This window comes from Egretta garzetta, unplaced genomic scaffold, assembly GCF_000687185.1.
Source record: "Egretta garzetta isolate BGI_Z169 unplaced genomic scaffold, ASM68718v1 scaffold56, whole genome shotgun sequence".
Classification (NCBI taxonomy): Eukaryota; Metazoa; Chordata; class Aves; order Pelecaniformes; family Ardeidae; genus Egretta; species Egretta garzetta.
Window position 1 is genome coordinate 8,583,178 of NW_009260182.1, and position 23,471 is coordinate 8,606,648.

The 23,471-nt window shown below is 38.9% G+C and overlaps 1 protein-coding gene across 2 annotated transcripts; it reads right to left on the reverse strand.

Moving 5' to 3' along the window:
* Positions 1-376: 376 nt before the first annotated feature.
* Positions 377-22,949, reverse strand: ZFAND4 (zinc finger AN1-type containing 4). Of its 2 annotated transcripts, none has more exons than XM_035897295.1 (9): positions 22,744-22,949; positions 15,299-15,374; positions 15,140-15,207; positions 14,438-14,624; positions 10,056-10,203; positions 8,230-9,411; positions 7,546-7,600; positions 5,040-5,154; positions 377-2,966 (listed from the first exon to the last, which is right to left on the reverse strand). In XM_035897295.1, the coding sequence occupies exons 1-9, from the start codon at positions 22,925-22,927 to the stop codon at positions 2,831-2,833; spliced, it is 2,151 nt and encodes a 716-aa protein (XP_035753188.1). In that variant the 5' UTR covers positions 22,928-22,949; the 3' UTR covers positions 377-2,830. The 2 variants fall into 2 exon arrangements, with proteins under 2 accessions (XP_035753188.1, XP_035753189.1); XM_035897296.1 differs by lacking the exon at positions 22,744-22,949 and adding an exon at positions 18,222-18,278.
* Positions 22,950-23,471: the final 522 nt, after the last annotated feature.

Below are 23,471 nucleotides of genomic sequence, written 5' to 3' on the forward strand. Positions count from 1 at the left end.
GAAAGTTGGAAGTACTTCAAAAGAAACTGAAGTGCCCAATTCATGGTACGCAAAAGAGCAAGAAAGACTTCATTTTTGTAATATAAAGCATTACCAACTCTAGCCTTGTCTACAACTGAAGATTGTTAGCAGAAGACACCAGTGCAATTCCATCTCAGGGGACTGCAAACTGAAAAAAGATGGGAATTGCAGGCAGAAAAGATGTAAAAACAAGTGTAAAATCAAGTGTAAAAACAGCATGCAAAAAAATATTTGACGGGAAGGTAGAGAAGCACACACCAAAGTCACTGTTAAACTTCCATTATATAAATGCTTTATGATACAATCTAATTACATTAACAAATACACAAAAGCTGAACATTTGTCTACAGCAGATGCATAGCACCACAGTGCACTGACTAATACTCAGAAAACCAAACCATTTAGGTAAGTTTACACAGTAAACAGTAATTAATCCATAGCACAGTCTAACACATGATTTGGTAAAACCCGATAGCATATAAATTAGCAACTAAACCAGTTAATTACAAATTTAAGTGCTCTTAGGGCTATAGTACTGGTTGAAAATAAGAGTGCCTGTAACACAATATTGGAGATGAGAACAAAACTAGAAGAGTTCTGCACAAGAAATGTTTGCATTTGGGTATAATCAAAATGAGGTATAGTAAAAATTATGAGGAGCTACACTTGTGGAAATCAGATTATTACTACATTGCATTTTCTGAAAAGTAGTGTTGTGCATTTCATTAACGCATACGTGGAAAGGGAGAGCCACAATGGAGATTTAAATCTGAGACTTCCTGCTGCACATCTCAGTTATGCAGGCTTACTAAGATTTTTTTTTAATGCACTGCAAAATAATTTCCTGACAATTATACTTATGCAAAATCCAATTAAGTGATGACAGCTGGTATTATTTTAATTCCACTTTTTACCAAATCTCTACTGTACCCACAAAACCCACAATAATTCTGTCTTAAGAAAGTGCTGAGCCACATGCAAGTAATTGCTGGGAAAACACTAGTACATTTGCTCTGTTCCTTATTCTTTCCCTTCAGCATCAAATATAGCTGAATATAGGGGAAATAAAAACTACATGCATGTTCACGGTACCTAGCGCTGCTCAGTAACAACACGTTCTTCACACTAGGTGCAACTTTGTTCAGTAAGAATAAGCCTAGAGATCACACATACACATAACTACTTTTTTACCTTATCACTGCCCAGAAGGATTTGGAAAACTTTTTTTGCCCCCGAGTTCATCACTGTCTGAAAACTCCAGGTTTAAGAAGTTGCGGGTGGACTACATGAAATGGATTTCCTCCAAGGATGAGAATTCTTCCAAGTTACTTCTCGCCCTTTCAGTGATGCTTTTTCTTTTTTTCATCCAGCTTTTGATTGCCACGCTCATCAGCTGCTACTGTTCGACTGGAACGCAGCACAGATCTTTTTAATACCACAGTCAACTAAGTAACCAAGACACTGGCAAGAAAGGCATCGTGGCATTCAGTTGTCTAGATGCAACATGGACGGGGTTCTTTTGGTTTGGTGTTCTTTTGTTGTAGGTTTTTCATTAATCTGTTTATACTGGAACACCTCAACCAACGTAAGCTTATAAGACAACTTCAGACACATTAAGGGAATGAAAGACAGAAGGCTTGCAGTAGGTATATGCCTCCGACATCACTTTCTGCAGTAGCTGCATGCTCATTAGAGGTGTCCCATGCAATTACTGAACTACCTTTGTACAGTATCAGCTGGAGGGGAGAAGGGCTGCTGGTTAATATATGCCACGTGCTGAACACCTGTTTTGCCTTTGCTAGTACATCTGTAACACTTCAGGAGGTTTATTTAAAGCACACTGCATTGGTCACACTATTTCTAATGAACTTGGTGGGAATCTTCCCACTAACTTCAGTAGGAACAGATATGAGCCAGTGCTTCTAAAAAAAACCCCAAACATATATATCCCCTCCACCCCCATAACAAAGCCCAACTTTTAATTTAGGAGCATGCTGTAAGATAGGAAAAATTATTTTGTACATTTATAAGAGCATAAACCAGAATAAAATTTAATATTTATTAGAATTTCTTCCAGTAACAGCATTCAACATCTTAACAAACCAAGTTGTGAAGTCTTAAAAAAATCTAGGATTACAAAAAAAGTTAAAATAAGTTGTTCCTTATATTTAATGGCAACAAAGGGGGAATTTTCTATTTAAAAACCAACTTGTCATATAAACAGTATATGTGATTAACATGATATGTCATTTTCAGAATGGACACACAGTGTATGAATACCAGTCTGAATGGAACAGAGGGGCGGAACACACTACCCCCTTAAAAATCTCAAAATAGGCTGTTTGAAGAAAGGGGAAAGAGGAAAATCTTTCCAGTGAAATAACTTAAAAGATACCACACAATGGACAAAAAACGCAAGAGTACAGAAGACATTACGTGACACCCTCATTACAACACCCCCTCAAGTCTGGTTATACAGTAAATAAAGTTAGTAAAGTGCATCTTTTAAAGACTTGTCTAGTGAAATAGCTTTTCCAAATATAAAACACAACACAAGACGTGCAGTAACAGTTAAATCATAGTGTAAGTTTTTAAAAACTAATCTTTAACTTTTCATTCACTAAAGAAGAAAAGTTTTAACCGCAGTAGTGTTCACATTATTCTTCGATAGGATGCATCCTCATGTGCTTTTGTTACTTGGCAAATCTTTAAATGTGGAGCATGGCAAAATTATGCAGTTTAAGCAAGTGCTTCTCTCAATGTAATACAAATCTTCAAAGGCAGAACGGCCACATGCAGCACGACCATGTTAGATTTTGGGAAGCTTTGGTGCACTAACGACGGGATTGGTCTCCTGCAAATACCTTCGCCCTGTACTCTTATAGTCGTAGGTGCAGGTGTGAGTCTCTGCATAGCGGTGCGTTGCACAGAAGTTGTTTCCACATCTGAAGAATCAAGAATATTAGAAGTTACAAGCTTTTAGAAGCTTTTAACTCTCTGACATGCTGGGAGCCCTTTGGCTTAATCATGTCTTGTTTATTTGACATAACTTCTTGGATTCTAATAATCCTTGACTGATAACATTAACTGATGGGGTAATCAAAATGACATTTTTATAACTGAATGTTGCAGTTTTGACCCAACAATCTCTTCAGCTGGGAAGTTAAGCAAGATCAGTACTCCAAGAACCAGCTAGCAAGGATCAAACACACTTATAAATGAGTGATGGACTTAGATTTATTTCTTTTTAAAGATCTCCCACAATGTCAGTTGGGAGAATTCAGAGGACAAAACCATGGAGCTAAAATAATGGCATCAGGTGAAATCCACATAATACACTTCAATTCAAAACCACCACATCATTCAGACCACTAGAACACATGTTTAGTTCAGCACAACTTTCTGCCTGGCATAAACTCAAAATAGTCATTTGAGATTAATAAATACAGATTTAGTCAGCTCTATAGACATCAGACAGACTAACTATAGGGAACATGACTTCCTATTATGACTGGATAAGGGTGCATCTTTCCAATTATCAGTTGGAATTTCAATGAGTTAAGATTATGATTTTTGCCTTCAAACTTGACAGCTCGGCAGCCAAGACTCCTAACAGGAGAAAAGCATATTCTGGATGTTGTACCCAATCTGAACAAGAGCTTTAAGCGGAGGCTCATATTAGTGTCCTGCTGCCTGATTATTTGATAAAGTTGCTTCTTGACAGTAAAACAATGACATCATTCAAAATCAGAATTCTTTTGAAATGGATTAAACATTACTTGTCCGATCTACTCACTATTAGACTATAATCCTCTATTTACCTACCTATCTATCTGGGTTTGTAATAAACTCTACAGCTGTTCCTAAGGCTTTGTGTGCCTGGTAATAAATTTGCTTTTCTTTGATTCTTGGTGCCTTAATCACCAGTTCTCTCATATGACTGTGTTCTCTGTTTGGTTCATGTTCCATTCTAGTAAAAGGCCATGTGGTTGTTCCTTTTGAAACTAGAACAAATGCTGTTTAGGGAGATGTGCAATTTCCCCTCCCCCTTTTTCCCGTGCTTCATTTTTAACCTTAAGCAAGCTGCTTAGTTACTTCTAGAAGAGCTTGCAGCTATTTGCTCAGCAGAAAAGTGTGCAGTGACCAAAACTGTTTCAAAATCAAAGACTGAAGAGTCAGTAAGGAGGCAATTCCTCCAACACAATTCCCCAATGGCAGGCGGCTTGTTCATTTTGCTGTTGATTGGCATGAACCATGATCAGCTTCAAATGTAGCCCTCACAGTGCCACAGTTCCCAGCCATGACTAGCTCATGGGAAACGATACTAGGAAAAGAGTGTCTTGCGTGAAAAAATGCTCTGAGAAACAAGATCAATGGAGAAAGTGGGTGAGTTTTTGTTGTTGTTTAAGTTTGCAGTGATCACCACCAAGCGCCAGGTCTCACTGTATTGTCTACAAGTCAGGATTTGGGGGACCAGCACTCTGGCGTTCTGCTTTTGAGATGCTCTAGATGCTCAAAGGTGACTGAAGTCTCACAAGAAACAGAATACAAAATCGAAAAGTTGTCAAATATAAATTTGTATAAATTCACAAAATGTGCAGATGTGTTGTAATAGGGCCAAATCTGAGGGAGATTTTCTGAAAAACTGTAATAAAACCAGTTCTTCCTCAAGTTGTTAACAATATAATTATTGTTGAGAAACTTTGCAGAACATAAATCTGTAGCAACTTCTTCCCACACCGGTATAAAATATCATACTTCTTTTTTTCACAATGATGTTCTTTATTTCCTGGTATCTTGCATTTCTTGATTTTCCTGGAAGAACATCCACCTCAACAGCAGAACAGGTATGACATTCCCGAATTTAATTCCTGGAGTTTTGCTCAGCTGAGAATTGCAACTTTTTTGAAGGCTGTCTTTTGATTTGCTATGCTTAAGGAATACCACATAGCATAGAAAACCTTTTGGTTAACCCAGCTATCAATTTTAAACAACAGCTGGTTATTCACTCAGCCTACCTGCACTCATAGCTGGTTGCCAATCCAGTTTTCTTGCCACAAAGAAAGCAATGCTTTGTAATTTTCTTTTTTGCTTGAACTGAGCCATTCACAGGTGGAAGATGGGTTGCTTCACCTGATTTCAGAGGTAGAAAGACAGCAAAGACATTTATTTTTACTTATTCCTGACCACAAACTAGTTAAATGTTATCTTTTGAAACCCAGATTCATTTTGCACTTCTTAGGATACTTCATGTGGGAACCCCAAAGCCTAAACAGAAAGGGAAAAAAACCCAAAAGCCAAAACAGAAAACACCTCAAGCCTATGAACACCTTTGGAAGAGGCAGCACAATGTGGGACTTAGACCCATTATTTTTAAACACCTGTTAGAAGGTTCACATCAGCAAGAAGTTACGGAAGAAATCAAGAAACACACCTCCTGACGGTCTTCCCAAATGCAAAATGAAAACACATAATGTGATTGGGAAAGCACTGCACGCAATGGCTTTCCAAAGAATCAATTGGGCATTCAAGTACCTAGCATCTAGTATATTCAGTAGCTAATAACTCAAGTTTGCCAAATAAATACCGCAACATTTTAAAATCTTGCTGGTACTCCATAACTGCAATACAAGTACATTATTAGACTACAGGCCTCTGTTCAGCTATGTGGTTTCATAGGACACTTTGCAGATGTTTGTAAAATTTCTGTACTTAAAAGTTTACTTAACTTTGACATTTTGCCCTGTGATTCTTGGCTGTTGCTTTGTAACTGGAAAGCACGTAAAGAAAAGGCATCTTCCTTCCTTCTGTAGAAGTTAAGCTCTTCATCCACAACTTGCTTACGCATATTTACCATACGCAAAGACAGTGAAAGCAAGCAACACATCCTCTCAAACATTCTTTCAGTGCTTCTACCACTATATTGTCAGGATGCTCCCAAAAGTGACCTCATGAGTTCGGAAGTATTTTTTGCCTAGTGCACCTTTAATACCAACAGTCATTTCTCAGCTGAGATACAGCAGGCTACATACAACAGTAACACCAGGCAGTTACTACACACTGCAGTCACCATGACCAACCAGTGCTATCCCATTGCTACCTAGTGGCATGGAAACTTCCAGGCAATGTTTGTCCATGCTACCGATTTCATCATCCAAAAGTATACTATTTCAGGAGCATTGGTTAGTCCAGTTTGTGAAAAAGAGAGCGGGAAGACAGCCCCCCGCTGTAGACTATACTTAAACAGAAAAACCAATACACCTGTCCTCACATTTACAGTACCTACAGCAATTACATGTAAATGAAGACAGTGGATAATAAACTGGACTGTCCTTTGGCCAGTTATACAACAGATCATTACCAGCCACCTCTCTCAAGAGTCTGCATGATATGATGACACCAACCTTGCCTTTCTCATGCCTGGAACCTTTTGGAAAATACACTTTTGCCTGACAGAAGATACACCAGAGGAGCGTTGTCTTCATAGCTCTATCCAAAATGACGCAGATGATAATAGGCTTCGCCATCACGCAGATGTGGCTATTAGGGTATCACCTCTTTTAGCACGGAGCAGGTAAGGACAGACCTATTTCTTAAGTGACTGTCAATTCAAAGCTGCACCCCAACTTGTAAAATGAAGGCACAATCAACTATTTTAGTGGCTTTTGCTCCCACATCATTACAATTACATCGTATTTCCTGTTGCAGCTGCTATTTGAAGATTTATCTTGTAGCTCATTCTCTATACATACGTCTTAAAATCCTGGAATACGTGCCTGCCTCCCTTTTCCTAAGGTCATACAGAAAGAAAAGAAAACCTACAAACTGCAAGTTAAAGACGGGAAGAAAATTTGACTGTGCTGAGAATCTTTAGCTCATTGTCTTAGAAGTTTTAAAAGTACTAATCTAGACAATTCCATTCCTCCCAAGAGAATTAATCACATAAGAACTTAATATTTAGGCACAACACATCCATTTTCAGTAGATGTCAAGCATTAAGCACTCCAGAGTTACCAAGACTACAGTAGAATGATGCCCATCACAAAAACCAGAAAAAAATCTGCATGTATCAGTAATCTTCAGCATCCATACCCTTATTGCTTCCTCCCCACTTTTCTTTTGCCAAATCCTTCTGGCTCAGGCTGTAGTCCTAAACACAATGCTACCAATAAATTTTGCTCTGATTTTACTACACTTAGAAGTATTCACAGAACTGACCTTTTGGAAACTTCAGAGTAGAAGTCATGTTTATGTCTACAGATGACATGCAGGATTCACTAAGTATTTAAAAAAAGCTAGGAAAAAGTCACAGTTATGTCTACTTCAGACACAGGATGACATCTGTATATTAAAGAATGTCTTAAAATGTTAAAAGTTGTACCATGCTACAGAAGTGTAATAACAGCAAGGACTTTGAAAGACACATGCCTTACAAAGGGAAATTATTCTTGTCCTCTATATACGTGATATATCAGGAAAGATTAAAGAGTCATCTTCAATTATTATTTAAGTCACATTACTTACCTACTCTTTTCCCTACGGCTGCAATACTTCCATTCATTCCAAGCCCATGCGCAGACTAAAAAAAAAAATTTCCACAAGGAAATTACTAGCAGATGGAAATTAAATTAAAAGTTAGGCAGTCTGGTATCAGCTTGTTTGAAATCAATGTTGCATCAATCAACGTAGCTACAAAGAGTCCAATAAGACTTCTGTACAAAAAATTAAAATTCTACAATATAAAGCCTTACTCAAAATGACTATTTAATAGTCTCCCCATACTTCACAACACACTAAAACAACAAAGTACATTAGAGATCTGAAGCTAGGCACATATGGTGCCAGTCACAGGGCAAACTTTGGAATAAATGACAATTAGTGAGCAGCAGCAGAAGTCAGATGACACTTCAGACACCGACACCCATAATTCTATCATTACAATAACTAATAATTTTAGTTGCGAATTGAACAACCGCTTTAGTTTTTATGAAAAATTACTTCTAGGACCTGTTTAGATAAACAGGCAGTTAAGATACCAACAGGAATTCAGGAAACAGGTTAAGACCCTCAGGTATTTAAGTACACCTCCCCCTTCCCATCTGCCTTCCCTGAAGACACACAGACACACACACAAAAGTACAGTTTTCATAATGCTAGTAACAGAAGAGACAGGAAATCTTCAATCGCTTTAGAAGCATTAGTACTCACTAGAATATATTCAGCAGCTTCATTTGGAGGAGCAGTTTTCCTAAAGCTTTCTTCCTGAAAATGCTGAAGGTTTGTAGGTAGTGCGATACCAGAAGTCCGAAACCTGCCTGTCCCACAGGAACTCTGCAAACTTTCCCTGTTTGTGCTTCGGGCCAGCGAAGCCAGAAATCCTAAGTTACTTACAGAACTCACAGGCTCTTTGGATGCCTTGTTAGCCACATCTGTGATGTCCCTGGCCTCTGCTTTAGAAATTACATCAGGTCTTTTGCCAAGTGACTCTACTTTCACGCTACGAAATCTAGTAGTCCTAGAAAAAGAGGAGTCTGCTATACTACGGACTTCCAATGATCGAAGCACGTTTGGGGAGGTTGTAGATCTCAAGTTACCAGCCTCAAAGCATTTGGGTTGCGTTTGTGGTTTAAGAGAACTGTGACGTGCCACTTGTGCTGAATACCGAAGAGGTGACAAAAGCAGATTTTTCTGCGGACTTAATTCACGAGTACCAAGAAAACCAGCCCCCATTGCTGCAGTGCTCAGGACTTTGCTAATAGGTTTTCTATGCTGCTCTGCAACCTTAGATTCTTCATCTCCATCAGACAGTTCAAGTTCTGGGTTCACCTTTCCTACGTCATATATCTCACTACACTGTTCAGTGGTGCTTGCTTCTGTTAACAAAGCAAAAGCATCTGTTTCGGGCAGAAGTTTTTCTTCTGTTCCATATAGTTCTACATTTGTTAGATTTGGAAACAAAACAGCATCCTCCTCATTTGTTGAGGTCACGTTTTCAGATGCTTTTTCTGAATTTGCAGGCAGAGATGAAACAGGAGTCAGAATACTATTTGTAGGTAGTTTTGCATTTTCTAGTTCAACACGAGATATTTTCGGTGGTAACCTGATGCTACTAACTGACTGAGACCAAGAGTTGCTCTGCCAAGTGTCATCTTCCCTAAGAAAGTCATTAGTTGTGGATGGCATTGTTCTACCAGCAGTGGCCAAAGTAGCCAACGCTGAAAGTGCATTTTGGGAAGACTCTGAGGGGTATGAATTTCCAGGAGGAGGTAGGCAGGACTGTCCAATATGGGGGAGCACTCTCAAAAAGCGGTGACGAGCAGCAGCCACTGAGCCACTAGATGGTCGAGGAGCCACTGGAGGACGAGGTTTCACCTTGACAGTTTTCTTAGGCTATTAAAGAAACAGAAACCACATAGAACAACAATTAGTATTCAAATTATGGTTGCATTCAAAGACCTGACCGAGATCATATTTCCGGGAATTCGGACAGTTTAAGGCTAGAAAGGACCAAATAATCTTTTCTACTCCCTCATCTGTTACTAGGCGTCAAAACTTCACCCCAACATATATAAAATAATAAAATAATTCAAAAATTTTGAATAATAAAAATCAAAGATTTATAATCAGATACAGCTTTTTAGTAAATAGGCCACATGCCAGAGGAATAGAAAAGAGAAGCCAGAATGCCATCGAAGTTATCCAGAAGACTTTAGGGTCTCAAACAAGATGAACAATGAAAGAAAGTATATAGTCTTCATTTCATGTCTAGGTAACCTACACAGACATGAACACCAACATAAGGTTTTATCTTCTTCGTAATCTCATTCTCATATTTAACTTTATAGACTTTTCAGTTACAGTATTTCTAATGAAGTTTCATTTAAGAGAAACACTGATTTTTACCAGAGCAGTACTGCAAAAAATCGTCTACCCTTGATCACTTCACTTTCCAAGATAGACCTGCTTTTTAGAAAAGCCAGTGCTAGGAAAGTGCAAACCATTTTACAACAGAAAAATTGATACCACAAGTTCACCTTTTTACTCAGGTTCATGTTCTCCATTTTTGCCTTGAGTAGTTTCATTTTATTCATAGTAATTGAATTCTCAATAATCTGTTGTCCAGAAGGCGATGCCTCTGTCTCATCTTCATCATCAGCATATAGGTTATAAACTGACCCACCACTGAAAAGAAAAGAAAGCTTGCGTTCACCCTCTAATCAAGTAATTTAATTATGTTTTCAATGTAGGGTATTCTCACAACTAGAAAGTCATATCCGTAGTTGATCTGTTGACAAAGCATTATGTAAAGCTGTATGCAAAGACATTTCAAATCCATTTATTTTAGCACATAAGCATTCCTTATTAGATGCTCACGCAAAGTGATGATGCTGAAATCATAACATAGCCACGCTTCTGGGAAGTTGTTATACCATATACAGTTGGTTCACACTCACTATATATTTTCCCCCAAGAGGGGATATCCAGTTCCACAAATGTCTCCTGAAGGTATGGCCAAAGCTGTTAACTGTGTTACTCAGACAACAAGCTGATCAGTTTTCCAATTAACCAGACACTGGCATGGAAGGAAAGTCCAAATTTCTATCCATCCTGAGGGGTGTTCTCACCATAAATGGAAATGGAGGGGTCACCCATGTGGATGTGATATTCTATTTCTCCTTTTCAAAATAAAAAAAAAAAAAAAAAAAAAAAAAAAAAAAAAAAAAAGGATCAGTTTAGGTTTCCAAAGAGTCTCACATTTGGAAAAAAAATAAACAATTAGAATTGCTAGACCCAAACCAAAATATTTTAACTCAGCAGTCACTGGAAATTTATAGCATCACATTGCCTTTTTCCATTCTGTATTCTAACAGAATACAAAACCTCAATGTCTTAAAGTCAGCACCTGACTTGTTTTTCCTATGAAGCATTAATCACTAACACACATCCAACATTTGACAGCAAAATGAAAGAACTATTAGGAGTGTCCAAGTCATTACAAATTGATGTATTTTCAACACTGTATATAGTACATTTTAAAAAGTGTTTTAATTCTTCCATTAGGCTGTCAGCATCTAGAAATCATGCCAATTGGGCAATCCCCCTGTGTTCATACAAATACCTCAGTAGATTAACTAAAGTTTCTGCTCTCCAAAAGAGACCAAGGAAGAACTAGAGGTCATGAGAAAGTCATGACCAAAAGAAAAAGTTTTCACTAATTAGAGCTGGCATCTTACCTGGTTTTGGAAATATTCTGTTGCCCTTAGTCAAGAGCCAGTATTTTTGCACTGACTCTGAAAACCCATTTCCTAAAATGTCACAAAATTCCAAAGGTAGCACAGCTGGGACACAGATCTTTAAGAGCAAGATGGCAGCAAATTCAAAGCAAGAGTCAGCAAAACAGTCCAGTTGTTTCTTACCAAAAACTGAGCAGCTCCATATGGGGACAGTCAGCATGCATATTACAAACCTCTCCTGGTAAAGATTCAACACTAAAGAATCATTTCAGAATTTTAACGGCAAAGACTTAAGTCACCAACTCAAAACAATTCTTTGAACTTAGCTTCCTTCAAGGTAGATAGAAAGAAAATGATGCATCTTGAGTGTTTGGTTGGGTTTTTTATGCAAAAAGAAATGTTATCCTTTTTCTTGCATATTCTGGCTAAGTAGGAGCCAAAAAACACTGATGAAAAAAGAAAAAGGAGTAACAAAAGGCTTTTTTGCTTTCGTGTGATTATAAAATTATAAGGGTTAGATGGGGAGCTTTGTTCTTGATGATACTTTTAGCCCATTTTCCAGAGAGTAAATTTCAAATTTACTTTGCCCACAGGTGTCAACATTCATGAGACCTTGGTTGTAAAATGCATGCCTCAAAAATGACCAGTAGCTTGTTGAAACACTCTTGACACCAGTGCCTGCCAGTCCTCTACCACAACTTCAACAACTTACTTTTAATCCAGAGACAATAATGGTTACAAGTATTTACACCTTGTCAAGTTTTAACCATTGACTTAAGCACAGATAAAATAAAATGATCCAGAGAAGTCTAAACCAAAACCCAAACCAATGCCTCATTTCTAAATTGCAGTCACTAAATTCTGCTCCACACATAAGCAACGTGAGAAAAGCTGATAAAGAGCCTCAAAATGCTCAGTCACCAGTATACCCACACATATAAGGACACTTAACTGTCAGTATGGAAAACACTAGTGTTCAGAGCAATTCATAGCCTTCCTTTATAAAAGATCAAATGAAAAGGTCTGATTTGTTTCCATTCTCTCCTCCCTTTGCTACTTTTTCTATTTCCCACAAAGTCCAATGCAGCCATAACAACAAATTTAAAAATTAAGATCACCCCCCGCCCCCCCCCCAAATTACTGTCTGCCTTAGTAGAAGAGCTAATAAATGAACTCCCATAGAAAGCACAGAAGAAAAGAAACAGCCTGAGCTGAATGTTTTCAACTCAGATGGCTTCCAACCTAACCAAATCTTTTGACCAGTGACAGCACATTTCTTAAGCATAATGTATTTGACTTTCATACATGTTGTTGTGCTTTGAAAGGTGTACCGAGATGCCTTGCAAGAGCCAAAAAACTGTGGTTTATTCCTCCGCTTTGCTACATTTAGCCAATCTCAAGTAATTTACACTTTAATCTATACAGTAGGATTATCTAATTGAGAAGTATTAAGAATTTCAGACAATTCTCCATGCTAGTCTTAAAAGAAAAAAAAAAATCATCACATGCACACACAAGAATTTGAACATGTAGACAGATACCAGGGAAGCCATTAAACTAAAAAAAAAAAAAATCGTCCCATGCACACACAAGAATTTGAACATGTAGACAGATACCAGGGAAGCCATTAAACTAAAAAAAAAAAAAATCGTCCCATGCACACACAAGAATTTGAACATGTAGACAGATACCAGGGATGCCATTAGAACTAAAAAAAAAAAAAATTTTCAAGCTCCTTCTGACACCTTCTTGCATCATCTCACAGCATAGCATCCAGAGTCCTAGCTTTGGATGTTCTTTGGATTTAAAAGCTAAAAGGGAACAATTTGGTAATAGAGGGCATCAGTGAGAACAGGAATTACATCTGTCTGCTCCTGTTTCCAGAAGTGCATCTAGGCCAACACAGCAGCAAGGTTCTCAGTTCTTACTGATGATGGTGTTTTTCACCTATTTCAAATTGACACACAATACATATGCGATCATTTACTGAAGAAGAGTGCAGGGGCTGAAACATCACACATCTAAAGTATTTGTATATCTTTCCTCTTCTTTCCCTCCAGTAACTGTATATCAAGCACTAGCTCTTTCTACTCTGTGTAAACTATGTGGGAATTCAACCTTGATATTTCATTCAGCCTGTAGTTTTTAGGTATTGATCTCTTATAAAAGTCTGTAAGAACACTATCACTCTGAACCCACTGAATCACACTGAACGTAAACCCAGTACAAAGCTCCTGCTTTCACTTTGCAGACAGGAACAAGAATAGTTACCTAAAACAGTGCAAGCCTTAGCTTCAGAGAAAGCGCAGCTAGTCCCCAGAATAGGGACGTCTTTCCTTACAGTTGTACAAATACTAAGTTCTTCAGGGGATAAAAAAACCTACCCAAAAGCTGCAGTATAAAGACAGAATCTAATGATTTTTTCATAGATGTTACCAATTTTGATAGCTTTAGAAAAAAGACTAGTAATCTATTTACTACAATGTAATAGCTTAAGTGACATACTTGCTCTTCTGTTGATAATAGTACTTTGATTCTGTGACAGTGATTGAGCAAGTGTGGTACCTCAACAGTAGCTAATCTGAGGCCTAATTACATCCAAAGGCTAGATCTACTGGTAATTACTTCAATACATTTAAAAAACAAACAACCAAAACAAAACCAACACGCACACACACCCATTTTCTCTGAAACTTCAGACAAACCCTCTCACGACTTTGCACTGCCAATTTACTATCTTCCTGACGAAACATTCGGTCAAGTCATATCCATGCAAAAAAAAAAAGAGTTTATGCTGTGAACAAAACTAAAACAAATGCCTTAAGATGGAAGAGAAAGTACTTAACAAAAGTTTTAATGTATTTATTGCCAAATTGACTCTCCTGGGAAATGTTCCTTTTTAGAAAGGGCTGGAATGTTGAGAATTGCCTCAAGCACGAGGTCAGCTTTCTCTCACTCTATTGACACACAGTGACAGTGACTGCCAGCATGACCACTGACCACAAAGTACTACTGCATTGTAAAGCCACCCAGGTACAGCATTTTAGTAGCACTTAGGGCACAATTCTTGCAATATTCCAGATATATTCCAGGTATTCTTTTGACAAATTCAACAAATAAAGCTGAAAATTACACGGCATCCCCCTTTTGAATAACAATATAAAGATTAAAACCAACTTTACCTCAAAGATTCAGACAACGGCGTTAAAGTGCCATCTCCCCGATCTACCACACGGAAGAAATTCAACTGATCTCCTTCTCGATAAACTAAGAACGTAACTTGTTTGTTGGATGGCCCTTTCTCCCAGATCTCATCTCTACTGGGATCCATGTATTCAGCCATTTCCCTGATAGGGTCTTCCACAGGAACTACAAAGAGAAAAAACAGAATAAACCCAAATTATTATTATTGTTCTGATCACCTTTGATAGCTCAGCTCAGTTTACAGTGGGAATTCCCTATCTAGAAGATATGATGAATGTCCTCCAAGAGAAAATTATCAAGGGGATTTCTCCATTTTCATTCCTCTATAGATGATCCACATAACTAAGTTTATCATCAGACTGAACCAATGCCTGATTCTTACTAACCAGTTTTTAAAAACTACTGACATGACAGTATCATTTTATCTGCAGGTGAAGAATTGCTGATTTTAAGACTTGATGATTCTATACATACAAAGATACTTGTTAAACCAAGGGTAAATAAAATGGAAAGGATGGTGCACTTGGTATGCTAAAGAGGCAAAGATGAGAAAAAAAATCCCTCCTTATTTTTCCAATTAATTTGGAACCGAAGTCTGCTTGTGTAAAATGCTTAGCGCTAAGAGAAGCTGTTTACAGCTATAAGAAGTTGCATGAAAACCATAATTTTTTAACACCTACCTCTTCTAGTGTTAATAGGTCCACCTCGCATCGCCAGAACTAACTTCAGAGTGCAGCCTTCTGAAATGCTGTAAATAACAAACAAATTTTGTAGCATTCTCTATTGTTTATGCTAACAATAATTTAGAAACACGCATTGCAATTTTATTTTACACTTACTTATAATCATTCAAACAATAGTCATCCTTCAGCTCCGTATTATTCCAAATTAAGTGCTGCTGAGAGACAGGAATACCTAAATAAAACAAAACAACAAACAAGAGTATTAAAATTGGAGCTTGGTGGGAGGGCTTTTGGGGAGTTTTTCTTTTTGAAGAATGTGGGGGTAATGGAGGAGAGGTGAGAAAGAGGATCACAGGGGAAAGAAGAAAGGAAGCAGGACAAGGACAGGCACTTGAGCAGCCTTCAGTCACGATATCCAACCTCCCAAATAATTATTAAGAACAAAGTTAAGGTTTTCAGCAGGCTTGTGCTGACACTTGCAGTTCAATCTTTTGGCTCAACAAGGGGTCTGCAGAAGTATTCAGCTGCTTCAGGCTTATTGAATACTTGCTCTTTTCCAGTCATCAGAAAAGGGAGGTTTTTTTCATGTTATCTGTACCTCAGAGCTTTATGTCTACTGACAGAAAAAGCAGGAGAAAACTTCTAACTACAAGTCTGCTGAATAATTTAATCACAGACTGTTGTTCCATATTACAGTAAAGACAAGGTTGCATTAAGATAAGCAGTGGCAGCTCTATTACAGTGGTGACAACTGTACATGTGTTATCATCGCTGCTTGGTTTGGAGCCTAAAAGTTCACATGTACAATATAGTACCATAGCAGTTGGTCAAACTTCATACTACAAACACTTATTTTGTTGTGGGTGTTCTTTCAGGCCATCAGAACATTTTATTACTTATATCCAGGATTACTCATTTTCAACTCAAGTTCTGGGACAGATTTGGCTAACTACTTTTTGTTAAAAGGAAGTAAGCACACTGAATATTTGTTTCTCATTAAAAATCCATATTGTACACAATTATTAACTTTGTTTCTTTTCGCCTGCATAGTCAACTCATTTAGATGCAGGTGTAATACACATTCAAGATAATAAGCATAAACCGGTACAACCTGAGGTCTTCACACATTTTTACTAGAATGCTTCCGCTTTCCAAATTTTGCAGAGTACAAACCAGGACAGCTATGAAAGGATGAGACCCCTCAGATCACCAAAAAAGAAAGAATTAAGGCTAATACGAAGATTAATAGCTGACTTTTTTTGCCTTTGGGGAAAAAAAAAATCCTCCCTTTAGCATCAAAAAGGAGTACTGCTGTTCAATTTGTCTAGTGAAATCCAGGTAATTAAGATCTCACTGTGCATTCGTGACGAGTTGTAATTTAAAGGAAAATCTACAGAGGCCAAGAGCTACTTTTTCAAAAAGGTCTAAATACTACTCCTCAGACTAAGAAGCAAAACCTATAAATATATTTGCCAAAAGGTTACATTAAAGTAACCTTACCTTTATTCATTGCTTGTTCAGGTACTTAGAAGGAGATGCAAGTAGCAATGCTACACAGTAAGATTTCCCCAAATACATCTGGCAAGAGGGGAACACAAAGATCAGAGCCTTCCAGGTGGTTTCCAAAACCATCTCGGCTTCCCAAGGTGTGCAAGAGTGCTTAGCAAGCTGTGGCAAATGTCAGTGAAGTAGCCCCCTCCTCGCTGGAGGACGGGCACAAAGCTACCAACACCCATCACCAGCATGGAAGAAAAGGGGACCAGATTCTGGTGAAAGTCCAAGCAGATTCAACAGGCAGAAAGGAGACACGCTAAGTGGACAGCCCTGTGCAGAAGAGGGAGTGCATTTTGAAGGAACTGTCATTGTTATTATTACAGTTTTAGAGAAGCTGACAATTTCCTTTTCTCACCACAGCTCACATCTAGATCTTCTCTTTTATGAATGAGCAACACAACTTTACTTCACCTGGACAGCATTTAATGTGAATCTTGTATCCTCTGAAGTCCACAAGGCATTTATGAGGGGAATACATTTGTGTACTAGACTAATGTAATTGCTGCTACACTGCCAGCTATTTAATAACTGGTTATTGGTTATGTTTCAAGTCTGCAGCGTAAGCAAAGCAAGAACAAGCTGGCAACAGCCTGTGAGTCTACAGTGAAGTTCTTTTCTGTGTTGTTTTGCAGTCTTCTGATTACAAACAGTCATTACCGTCTGCATTTGTTATGGTTTCAGCAGCCTCTAAGGAGCAATTTCCAATTACTTTGATAAACTGAGAGAGTATTTGTTAAAAAGGCTGGCTTGCAACTGACAGTACCGCAGTGAAACATGGTTTCGTTCATTTAACAATGACAATGTATTTTTGATGAAATGAACAGATGAAAAGACTATACCCTGCTGTAGTGGGAAGCAGACAAGTCTTTATTACCAATTCCCTTTTATGCTGCTTTCTAAGAATTCTGTATTAATTCATGGAAGAAGTGGTATGTGCTTTATAGGTTCAGGTGCAACAAAATACACATCAGCTGTCCCTTTTCTGAATTATAGAAAGGCTTTCTTGAGGAAACATTTGCACATGAGATCAACATGTAAACTTGGCAACAATAATGAGAACTGTGAGGTACCCACCCGCTATCCCCTCTCCCCAAGCAGCACGTGACTGCACCACTGGCCTGCTCTAGATCGGTACCGAGAAGAGAGGAAAGTAGGGCAATAAGCTAAACCTCAATGCTCAAATGGAAATGGGCTAGCCAGGTGATGCTATAGGAGGACAGAAGAGTCTGCAGACTGCCTGCCGAAATGGCTGCAGACATGCTGACAGCCTGACCGACTGAAATGGGGGGAGGTAGGTACCCTGTCCTGTCTCTGAATCGGCGCGTCAGATACACCCCTGAGCTCTGCTCCTTTACTCTTCTTTCTAGCATGCTAAGCAGGCTCACCACAGAAACTGATGTGGTCAAGTCTAACCCAGAAAAGCACCCCTGTAGATTTCAGATCAAACGATTCTATGTTGTAGGTAGAAGGCTACTATGTTTAAAAACACCACAAACATTTCAAAGTCAAAGTTCAAACAGCGTACCTCTCTTTCATCCAATGTTGAAATTGCTGGAGAGTTTCTTAAACATTCGCTTTCTGTTCCTGCTTGCAGAGGGGCTGGGCTGTCAGCCTTATCTTCCCCCCACAAGCTAGCCACACCAGGGAAGAGGTGGCAAAGGTTCACAGCGTACAGCAGCAGGACCCGTTTTCGTAACTGTCAAGCCCCCCAGCTCTCAGTTGCATGATAATAACCTACCTTAGCGTAAAGGGTGGTCAGTACTGGCCTGCTCTTCATCCCAGGGACTGAGAAAGATGGGACCGTAACAACAGCGAGTCACCAGTAACTGGCGACCGGCCCACAAGATTTCCTGACAAAGGTGACCTTATTTACACCTTCCAGATGCTGCTCTAACCATCTGATCTGGGCACAGGCTTGCCTTTGCAGCAATGTTTTCCCAGCTCAGATGAGCCATAAACTTAAAAAAAAAAAAAAGCTCCATGAACTTCTAGCCCCTATCAGCACAGTAAACAGGCAAATGACAAAGCAAACAGGGGACAGAGAAGGAAAGTAGCAGACAAAAGAATAGCAAGATTGTTTCTGTTAGAAACTCTTAATCCACTAACTCCAGAAGCACAGCTATTTTGTCTAATGCAAGCAGTAATAAATATCATTATGACATGGCCTGAATTCACAGGCTATTGGAAAAAATACAACATCCAAAAGAAGTCAGCTTGATATTCATTCAGTTCCTTTCACTTAAGGTGAAGCTGCTGTACAGAGCCAGCAAAATAATGACAGTAAAGAGACCACAGAAAAGCAACAACTCATGAGGAATTGAGAGTACACACAGATGTCCTCTGAAAGCTAGTTCTGTTTTTCCCCTTTACAATAACACAAGAACCACATAACACCTAAATTTTCATCTAAAAAGATAGGTGTTTCCACATACACAGATCATAAAATTCAGTTGCAAGGAGTCACGGAACAAAACGTGACTGACTTGTTTTTTCTTATTTTAAAGCTAGCTATGTAAAGGACTTAACGCTCCATACTGCCGAATGCAAATTAATTCCCACAAGTTATTAGTAATAATAATACCAACACCAAATCCCAAACCCTACCTCCTCCCCTGAGACTCAATCCTACCTTACCAAACAAACATGTTTACAGGTATTATCTACGGTTCTTTAACAGATGAAAGAATTAACCGCTACTAGGAATACGCTATCTGAGTGTTCCTTCTATAAAATTCAATACAATAATCGGTGTTTCCGAATGAAGAATACTAAACTTCGTCCAGCCCAGCAGCTACAAAGATTTGTGCAATGGAGGAAACGAGAAGAAATCTTCTCACTAATAAAAAAAACCCAAAAAACCCCAAAACAAACAAGAGCTATTTCCTCTTTCAATGAAATCCTGCTATTTAAGTACCATTCATGTGTTAAAGCTCAGTCTTTCACGTCACCTTGAAACCCAGGTACCATCCTACACATGATGTACCCCTGTCCATCAACACATGATTCTGCTTTCAAATACAAATAATTGACAACAAGCAAAACCAATGGCATAGGTAGCACTGCTGGCAACGCTACGTTATGCTGCTGGCCACGTGTATTCTAGCTTTTATGCCACCAGTAGAGACAAAGGGAGCTATTTCTTCTCCAGTGTACCGTTTTAGAAGGCTCATTCTGTGAATCTGAGACTAGGAGCAATTTAGCCTAGGTGGCTCCAGAGTCAACATAATACCAAATCTCAATTTTTGGATACCAAGTAGTTATTTCGCATGGAACATATTTGAGGACAAATGCTGGATCTGATCCAAACACACATCAGATCTTCTTTAACTTCAATTTATGAGTAGACTTGCGATGAAATTTCAGATGCATTAGAACCCATTAATAAACTTTTCCCCATATTCTTTACTGACTACAACCAAGTGGAAACAGAAAGCTGGAGATCTGGAGCTCTTTCCTAGTCAGGTACCAATGTCTACTACAGCTGTCTAAACAAACCCTTTCCACATCAGCAGGCACTAAGAACAACAACGCGTCAGAAGGATACAAAATTCCTAACACACCATCCATATAATCCTTTCTCATTACAGTGCAGACAGTCTACAGCTATCGATATTCCAGTTGTTGACAAAGATCAGTTCACCTTGATTTAGTTTTATTATTAGCCTCTTACAGTTAGAGGCATTGGTAACATCTGAACAAATTTCTTAACTTCTGCTGATACGATTCTAGGTTTTGTTCTCCAAGATCTCAGGTCTCCGATAATTTTCCCAAAACTTGCTTTTTTGTATGCTTACATACCATCACCCTCGACATCCAAATGAGTCCACAGAGACAATATGCATACCAGGGACCCCATGTAGTCTCCCAGCAGTATAGGAGGCATTCTCTAGCCAGAAGTGCAGCTTAAATGAGAGGTTCACATCCCATGAAAGTTGACACAATACAATAAAAGTGAAAAACAGCAGCAGAAACAGGAACAGACGTAAGCTTTCTGCTTCCCATGCTAAATCACAACAGCAAAATTACTTGAGGATTTTCACTCCACCTGGGTGATCCATTACTTGAACTTGTGCACTATAACAGGAGCTTTGTCACTGAAAAGTTGTTAATTATTTTTTACATGGAATAGCAGCCCCAAATGGAACATTGATTTGTCATTGTGTGTCTGTCCCCTTCACACATAGCTGATTAATCTGTTTTCACTTGGCCTCCCATAGATCATATTAATCAGGACATTACAGATATCTTAACTCTGTTCTGGAGTACCAAGGCATTTCAACTGACTTCTAACAATTCAACGGTAAGTACTCAGTGAACACTTATCCTCCATGTTTTGATAAAATTTACTTATTAATAATTAAGTCTCTACAGCAGGCATCTAAGCCATTAATTATCTTATCATCCTATGAACTACATGTGAAGAAAATTCTGAATAAGCAAGATTACAACTTCATTACTGGGCTGTTCTTCTAATAAGAAATTAACATAATTTTGAAAGCTAAGCACATCCAACCTACAATAATAAGCTGTAGGTATAGTTCAGTATGTCCACTTGCAATCTCCCGTTTTGGACTACAAGAAATTCAAATTCCTCTTCCTCACATCTCCCACTGGTCTCTTCATGCACCCGTTAAAGCTCACTCCATCTATACCATCCAGCTAGCCTGCCTTCTCCTGTACTCTGTTGCCTATACTCCCTCTTAATTTACTCTTAGCTAGCATTCTATCACATACCTGTTCACATCTCTCCTACGCCTATATTTGTTCATGGAGAAGAAAAACCCCTTCCTTTTCTTGTTTCACCTCTAGCTTCCAGGAGCATCTCAACACATTCTCTGACGTGTGATAAATTATGGCCCTGTCCACAGGAAACAAAAGCATATCCGCAGAGCTGCACTAGTGTAGCTAAACCAATGTAAACTCTTGTTACCTGCAGGGTGGAGCTCCTACTGTAAGTGACCTTACTAGCAAAAAGTCACCCCATTTTTGCAATGCTTCTGTGTTTTAAGACTTGTGCTAGCTACTTTTTTTTTTTTGTTCATTAGCACAGATTTCCGTTATAGGAGGAGAGTATCTTAAAGTCTAAAGCATCACATTAGATCTCTCCAGGGGGCCAGTTCCACAGAGACAGAAGCATAAAAACCATGTACGGGTATACCGGGGAAAAAGAGGATCCCTTTTCTTAAAATGAGCAACTCCAGTACTCTCAGCTTGTTCAGCTACAGGGTTCTTTAACTCCTTCAGAGTGAGAAAGAAGATGCAATGCTGAAAAGTAGCTAAAGTATGTATGCGTACATACTTCAAACCACATTCTTTCATGCAGGATCATTCTCACTGTAGAGGAAAACGGGTGAGAGAGAACTAACCTACATCTTTTCTCCTTACATTAGCACCAGGACTGGCCTCCTAACGCAAAGGAGGTTTTCCCTTTGCAAGAGGTGCCAAGTTCATCACTTCAACACAAAGCATTACTCAGCCAGCAAAAGATCACTCACCTAAACCAAATTCAAATCAGTAACTTCAGGCTGTCTTTGGGGTTTGCCTGCACTGCAGTTGCTCTTATGACTGCAGTATCATAAACCACAAACTGATTAACCTAAGGAGCAACAGCCATAGCACCTATTTTAAAGTATGCTCACAGCTGCAATACAGACATACTGCAAGACTCAAGTTTATAACCTTGCCAGTTAATTAACAATTTGTGCCAGAGAAACCTTTCAACACCAAAATACCATATCCCATGTAATGACAAAACAATTAATGACTTACCATAGACTTTTTAAGATTTTAAAGATATATAAAAAAAGAAAAGAACAGCAAAAATACCAATTTCAGTGAAGCCTATGCCCATGAACTGATAGGAAAAGGAGAGAACAGAAAAACAACCCAATTCCAATTGCACCTAAGCCATAAACCGAGCGCCCAGCTTAGATGTGTTATTGAACAAGTCATTTAAATGAATGGGTTCGATTTTAGCAATTATAATTTGTAAAACAAGACTTCCTCTAAAGCAACAAAGTTTACACTGAGATAAAAGAGAGCAGTACCTTCCAGTCTTTGAATTTTAGCTTTCACAGAAATAACTGTTTCAAAGGGGGAAACTCGCAGTTCAAAGCACGTTCCTGTGAGCGTTTCAATGAAGAGCTCCATAGTTTCATAAAAAGGAAGCTTGTAGTGAAATGATCCCATATTATCTTCATTGAAAAAGGGAGGCTCTTTCTTGTTGGCCATCACAAAGGATTTACAACTTCTTTGTAAGAAGATCTGTCAAGAAAGTACATTCCACTTCTAGGCAGGTCAGCTTTGAGGCCAGGTGTGGTGCACTGCTGTTCATGTTTGGGATTTTTCACCTATAAAGCAAACAAGCACAGTTCTAACAACATCTGAACGCAGCTGTTAGTTTCAATTTACTCTTGATGAACAGTAAAACAATAGCTATTAAGAAGCAGTAAAACAGTATCTAGGTCGTGAAGTAGATAACGAAACGTTATCAGCAACGTCGCAGCGTTAGGGCTCTAGTTTCAGGCAGCATTCCAGGCCCTGCCTTTTTATGTTGTTCCCACGAGCGACGTGACAACCCGACCTGCGATATTAACGCCCAAAGCCGCCTGGCAAGGGCCGAGCCCTCAGCAGGGTCAGAGCTGGAGAAAAACTCCAGAATGACATGAAAACGGGGACGCGCCCGGGCAGAGGAGGCGACGGCAGCTTTGCTCCCGCCGGCCCGGTCCAGCCACCCCCCCCGGTCCCGGCAGGCCGGACCCAGGCCAGCGGAGCG

What these genes read in the sequence shown, in the direction of transcription:
- ZFAND4 (XM_035897295.1), bottom strand. Translation starts at nt 22,927, where the DNA reads ATGGCCAACAAGAAAGAGCCTCCCTTTTTCAATGAAGATAATATGGGA. An exon ending in CCGTTGTCTGAATCTTTGAG is followed by an intron (nt 10,204 to 14,437) that starts GTAAAGTTGGTT and finishes TTTTCTTTTCAG; the next exon opens with TGGTGGGTCAGTTTATAACC. An exon ending in GCAACCAGCTATGAGTGCAG is followed by an intron (nt 2,967 to 5,039) that starts GTAGGCTGAGTG and finishes TTGATTCTTCAG; the next exon opens with ATGTGGAAACAACTTCTGTG.